We start from the raw sequence: 6667 nt of genomic DNA, 5'->3' as shown, positions 1-6667 counted from the left end.
GCTAATTAGCTTTACCATTCATCTCTCTCTTTCTTTCCTTCTGTCTATATCACACTCTTTCCATTCCCTCACTCCCACCCTCTTCATCACACTCCGTCTCTGTCTCCTTCACTCGCTGACCTTCTTTCTTCTGTTCCGCCAGTTGCTTTTGACTATTTTAGTATACTTTATTGACCCGCATTGCATATTTAAATTTATTTATGGGACAGATGATTTTATATGACTTTAATTGGTTTGGTACTATGAATGCTTTACTGAAGTGTATTGGACTCTTTCTTTTTTTTTTAACTGTAAAGGGTAAAGATGGTTTGAATCAAGATCTCTGTTCTTCCCCTATTCTGCCTGACAAAAACAGTGAGTTATAACTTGCATGAGCAAGAGTCTCAAAGCTCCCATGGTCAACAACATGGAAATAATGTATATCATTAATTCATGAATTTAATGTAAAAGGTTTTGAGATTCACTGCACCTACAGTAAACACGAAAGAAGAGTACAAATGTGGCAGATATTCAGTAAAATATAATACTACAGTCAAAAATGTGCTTATTTAACTTTTATATATTTTAAACTATATTTGAAATGTTAAAATTTAACAACAAAATTCATTAAATAAAATGTAAAAAGAAATAAAAATTAAAATACAAATATAATAATGAATTTAATGTAAAAGGCTTTGAGATTTACTTCACCTTGCATCAGAGTAAAAATGAGGGCAATATTCAGTAATAAGAACACAACTAAAATATTTAACTTACAATATTGTTTTTTAATGTTGTATAATATTTTAAAATGTAAAAAATAATAGTAATTTAATTAAAATGTTAAAGAAAAATTAAGGAAAGAAAATTTTATTCAATAAAAAATGAAAACATAATCCTAAACCTTTTAAATGACAGCCCAATCTATTTATTTGAATACTGATTATACAATTTTCTTCCAATCCAAACCACTTGAGCGTAGGACAGTAGCTTGTGCTCCCATTAGATCACGTATTTCCTTCAATCTTGATAAAGCGTGTGGTGGTATATACATCTATAACTGTAGTACAGCTCAACTCCTGCTGCCTGCTTGGCTGCTTTGCATTTACAAACAGGGCAGGCCTTTGCTAGTGGAATATTTATAGCATTGCATTAAGCATGAAATCAAAGGTTTTAAGTGTGCCATTGCAACATCGGCACTCCACTGTTGAGGCCTGCCCAAAAATGCCTGCCCTTCGGCTGTTTGCAGAGCTGTGCTGTTTCCATATGTAGCCAAGCTTCATTACACATTGACCTCTCTTATGTCAAAATCCAAGCTACTGGTTAACATGCAGCCAGAGGTGACAAGGGCAAAGTAAAGTTTCCCTCGTGGATCACGTATTTCCATATTTTAAAGAAAATATGTTTTCGGTTTGATCCATGCATTTCCTAAGAGATGTGTTTGACCTCTGAAAGTCAGATCTCAGATAACGCTGCTGCCAGCTTGTAAGGACTGTTGAATTGCTCATGAAAACACGGAATGCATCAGTTCACGTGATCAAGCACGGCACAGCTGTCTAAGCAAAGGCATGTGAATGGAGATAAGAGCATTTGACAATGACATCACTCTACGCTGCACTAGGAGGCTTTATCTCATCGTCTTTGCAGTCCCACAGACCCCCATATAACTAACCAAGAGCTTGTGTTGTCTGGAGGCGCTTCAAATACAACAGTCAAAACAAGCTCTCAATGGAAGAAAAGACTGGAATCCTAATATTCTGCACCAGAGCTGTTGCTCCATTTAAAAAAAAAAAACATGAAAACCATAAAACGACTTTGTTCTTTTATCAGAAAAGTAGCTTAGAATTTCTTATTCAATTATTTTCTTTTCTATGCTGCCCTCTTGTGGGTAGACATGAGAAACAAAGAAGGCTTGAAAGGAGAATTGTGAAAGCTTGAAAAAAATTAGACGTGTAAATACAGATAGGTGCATCTAAATTTGATGTAATTTCTTATCACAGTCCCCAGCACAGATGAATTAGTGTCGCGAGATGAACACTAAATAAGTGTGTCAACAGGAAAGAATAAAGCTGTTCATTTGATTCATTTCCTGGAGAAACAGAAGAGACAAAAGCCACATAAAACATTCTGAATGAAAAGACAAAAACTTTATTTGACATGGAAAACAAAAAAAACAAAAACACATATTTAAAAATTGTAGGTCTCTATAAAATTTAGCACACAAAATATAGCTTTTCTTTGATACTGTAGGTCAAATCTATCCTAATAATTCAATAACAAATTATAAACCCCTTTTAAGGGAAAGGATAATGTACAAACCACTGGCCTTGCAGGTAAAACAAGTACAATCCAGTATACTTACAATGAATTAACAGCTTTTCATTTTTAAACCAAACTTTTACAGGTCAAAACTCAAAATCTTTTAACACAATTGCCTTCTTACAGATACCTAGGAGAACATTTAGAATGGTTTCACTCTAATAACTGACTGACCAAAGTTCAAGAAATTATTCCAAAAGGAGCAAAAGAAACACTATTAGAAATAAATGAAAAAGTGATATGAATATGAAAGACGTCATGAAAAAATGTGTACATATTCACTATTTGTACAATATTATCTAAGCATTTAACTGGACACAAAGGTTTGAGTATTGAGTGCACACATCATGCTGTCAAAAGGGGGAAAAAAACACCACAACATGGCCTTGCCACTATTTAGCTCATTTAAATAACATTACAATTGTTATTCATTGCAGTGAATAAATGGTAACGTGCATGTGTTGACAGGGTGTCAATTATAGACGTGACAAAAGTAGTTTTAAGGATGATCACCATAGCAAGAGGTACCAAGTATCAGGATTTAATCTGTTTATGTAAACAAGGTGAAAAACTACAATTATTTAAAGGCTCATCAATAAACAAAAGAGGTTACGTATTAATGACACATTAAGGGAAACACATCTACAGTATAAGGAGGATAAAAGAGTAAACATCCCTGAGTTATCTAGTTTTGGTTCAGAATGAAGTGCATTTCAGAATGTTTGACCTTTCTCCTTATAAGCAAAATGTGGTGGTGGAGTTTATGAACAATACCAAGGCAAGGAAACCTGTTGCTTCATGATGCTAGAATTCTGTAGATGAGGCTAAAAAAGTAACACAAACAGCAATTAACCAAAAATATTACAGCAATGACTGAAAAACATGATTAGGCCTGTCCAAACAGCAAAGTATGGTGTGTTTCTAAATTGTCATGATTGTGAGTGACAGGCAATGCTACTGTATACGGTCATACAAAAAAACAGAACTAAACTAAGTGCAGTCTATAATCCCAAGCTTTAAACAGTCCATTGTGAGATAAAAGAGGTGTCCTACGGGTATCAGTAGCCCTCTGAAATCTGTTAATGCAAAGCCATAAGTGTAAAATGTGATGACATCTTAAGGAAAACATGTTTTCGGAGGAGTGCACACATTGAATTTGAATATTCATCATCTTTGATGTATAGAAAGTACCATCTACAATGAAGACATAGTTAAACCCTGATCATTAAGCATCATTAACCACTTGTTATTTGAAACAGACTCTTAATTTATGCAGGAAACGATATCAGTAAAACAGATCATAGAAAATTTGAATGATGCTATTCTGCATAAAAAGAAACAGAGACACCCCCATGTCCTAACTCTTCTCTTCATCTACATCAATATCTTCCTCTTCCTGTCCTTGCTCTCTGACCTCACAGCCACCGGAGTCACGTGAATCTTCTACTTCCTCAACATCCACTTCCTCTTCATCTCTCTCCTCATAGGAGGATTCCCCCTCATCTCTGTCATTCTCTTCTGAGCCTAAGAGAAAAGTAATCAGTCATGATGATGTGGGGGAAAAAAGACCAGTTTTAATAATTGATTTGAAAGACGTGACATGATTGTGAAAAGGAAAACCTCACCTCCGACTTGGTCATCATCTTCATCTTCTTGCCCCAAGTTTTGGCTCTTCTCCTCATCTTCATCTGAATCTGAGATGATCACACAGTCGTCTCCATTATTGCTGCCCTGAGCTTTGGGACCACCGCTGGACAAAAGAAATTGGTTTAAAAAAGAAAGAAAAACAAAACCTAAAAATACACTTAGAAAAATCTGGATGGTTCAGGTTTGAAATTACCTTCCATTCTCTCGTGGCTCCCAGAGTGGAGTCAGGTAATACCTCAACGGGTTTCTGTACAGGTCATCCTTCAGGATCTAGAGCCGAGGAAATTGAGTTCATCAGTTTTTAAAACTTCATACTAACTGTGTTTAAGGATTTTGTTTTGGCCTGGTCATACAGCTCTTCTTCCTGCACCTAACCACATGAGAGATGTACCTGTGCAATGTCATCCCTTCCTGGGTTGCTGTGGTCACTGAACCAATGGAAGAAGCTCTGGTAGACTCCCTGTGATGTTCGACGTGGTTCTCCACTACCGACCAGATTCTGCCCTCTGTGCCACAAAATTGGATTTGAGAACGATACCGGAGACCCTGAGCAAAAAGGATAGCACATACAGATGAAGCACAATTACCTTTTCCAAAAAATTTAAACCCAGAATAAATAAACATGTTCCAGAGTAATCCACTACACATTCATAAAAAGAGGGGTACTGTGATAATGGTCGGCTCACCTCCCATACCAAGATGAAGCTCCTTCACTATCATTTTGTTTTGAAAAAAGGGATTTCGGCGGAAATGGAAGCAGATGCGGTAACCAAGTTTGTTGTTCTTGAAAGTCTCAATCTGTCGAATGACAAGCATATTAAAAACATAGATCATTTGCAAGTTTTGAAAACAGGAAAAAGAAAAACTGAAAAAAATATTACCTCTAAATTAGTCATGTAGCTTAGAGCATCTTCATCGGTCTCATCGATTTGTGCTGATAGATGTGGGTGATTCAGAAGCTGATTGGCTTCGAGTTAAGCGCACATTACGTAAATGAAGACAAAGATCTGGAACTCACAATCATTTGGTTGAAACACATTCGATGCAAATGGAAAAACAAAATGAACATAGGAGTTTCGAGTATGAGTCTATAGCAGAATTTGCTATAGGGCCCCTTCAAAATCTGAAAGGTCAAGGTTGTGGGCTCCTCTCAGCCTCTGGGCTCTATGCACTCCGTCCCCCTTTCCCCCAGTTGTGACATTTGAACGCCATGAGGATGAATAATTAATGACAGAACGTTCATTTTTGGGTGAACTATATACAAACCTCAACTTCAAAGGCCTTGACACTTATTAAGTTGCCCACCTGAACGTCACGCACACTGTGTTAAAGGATACAGCAGTGACCCAGAAGCCTGGGATGGCTTGAGTGATGGCGCTGCGCTGGTCCAGGTGAGGGCGTCGCTGGCGGCTCAGTTTCATCTCCAGGCGTTGATGCAGACGGGCGCCTTTCTTCTCCAGCGCGTCCAGTCGCATCTGCACCTGTGCGAGCAGCGCCACGGACTGCCGCACCTCCGGGGCCATCTTCACGGACACTATGGCACACTCTCCGTCCTCGTTATCCTCATTATCAGAGGCGACAGACGAGCTAGCCGTGGAGGAAGAGCCAGGAAGAGACTCGTCATCCTCTTCCTCATCATCATCCACGAACGAAGCCTGCTCTGGATCTTCTCTGTCCTCGCAGAGCAGCAGGGATGAGGAGCTGTCAGCCGCGGCTGCCTCCGTCCTTCTCTCGCTCCGAGAGCAACCGGGACGATTTGACTTATCTCTTGATTTCTCTCGGCTCGCTTTTTTAGACGAACAGGGCATTTCTTTGCAGTCTTCGTCCGCGTCTCCACCGGTCAGACTGGCAAGCGCTTCTGCTGCGGCGATGGCAGCGGAATCTGACGGCTGGCGCTCGCTCTCAGCTCCATCAGCCTGTCCTGTGCTCTCCTGCGCGCCTGCTTCATCCCGAATCACCATATCATTCTCTTTAGCGTCTTCAGGATTCTCAGACCCATGTTTTGGCTCATCATTGCCAACCTTCTCAGGTTCTGCATCTTCATGAGAGTCATTCCTTGGTTCCTCATCACTTCCTTTCGCCTGCTTGGGCAGCGTGGAGTCAGACTCTCCACTTGGACTTGCACTTCTTTTCCTCTGGTTAGTTTCGGACGGCTGACCGCTGTCCGAGTTTGTACTCATGATGCTGACTAGCTGTAACTTTGCTGATTTTAAAACAGAGTTTAAATGCTAATTGAGTTAACTGTGCGGGTCTCTATCCAGAGCCCGCGTTCGCATTACAGCACTAGCAAATTCCAAGTCTGCGCAAATGTCAGCAGGCCTAGGTAGCTTCCTAACGCTGAATGAGGCTAGTTCAAATTCTCGCTGACTGTCGCATATCGAATATTTCCGTTTGTATTTACACACAGCATTCGTATTATAGAGTCACTTTTCTCTTAAAAGTCACAATCCGTCTAAAAATGTCCAGTTCTGTTGTATTTGTTTACAGTTTGTCCTTCCGTTCGCCATTTATCTGAAGCTTTGCATACGAGCGCGAAAACAAAGCTCTGATTGGCTGAAATGCACCGCGCAAAAACCTCTCGGCCAATCGTAGACGCTGTACTGCAGTTGGTGACGAGCAGGAGCATGGAGTACATCACCATTGCGTTGCATTTACGCACTGTGGAATATTTCCGATTGGGAGGGTTTTGTATTATTTTTTTAGTTTATAAGAAGCTAAACTT

At 39.5% G+C, this 6667-nt stretch overlaps 1 protein-coding gene across 2 annotated transcripts; it reads right to left on the bottom strand.

Moving 5' to 3' along the window:
- Window positions 1-2106: 2106 nt before the first annotated feature.
- Window positions 2107-6489, bottom strand: LOC306848527 (uncharacterized protein). Of its 2 annotated transcripts, XM_079383132.1 has the most exons (8): window positions 5283-6489; window positions 4827-4904; window positions 4632-4743; window positions 4337-4491; window positions 4139-4215; window positions 3924-4048; window positions 3713-3822; window positions 2107-3122 (listed from the first exon to the last, which is right to left on the bottom strand). In XM_079383132.1, the coding sequence occupies exons 1-8, from the start codon at window positions 6123-6125 to the stop codon at window positions 3060-3062; spliced, it is 1563 nt and encodes a 520-aa protein (XP_079239258.1). In that variant the 5' UTR covers window positions 6126-6489; the 3' UTR covers window positions 2107-3059. The 2 variants fall into 2 exon arrangements, with proteins under 2 accessions (XP_079239258.1, XP_079239259.1); XM_079383133.1 differs by lacking the exon at window positions 2107-3122 and having other exon boundaries at window positions 3509-3822.
- Between the last annotated feature and the right edge of the window lie 178 nt (window positions 6490-6667).

Source organism: Barbus barbus (genome assembly GCF_936440315.1).
Source record: "Barbus barbus genome assembly, chromosome: 28".
In the NCBI taxonomy this organism is placed as follows: Eukaryota; Metazoa; Chordata; class Actinopteri; order Cypriniformes; family Cyprinidae; genus Barbus; species Barbus barbus.
Note: the sequence above shows the minus strand (reverse complement) of the source record. Positions and strands in the feature narration are given on the sequence as shown.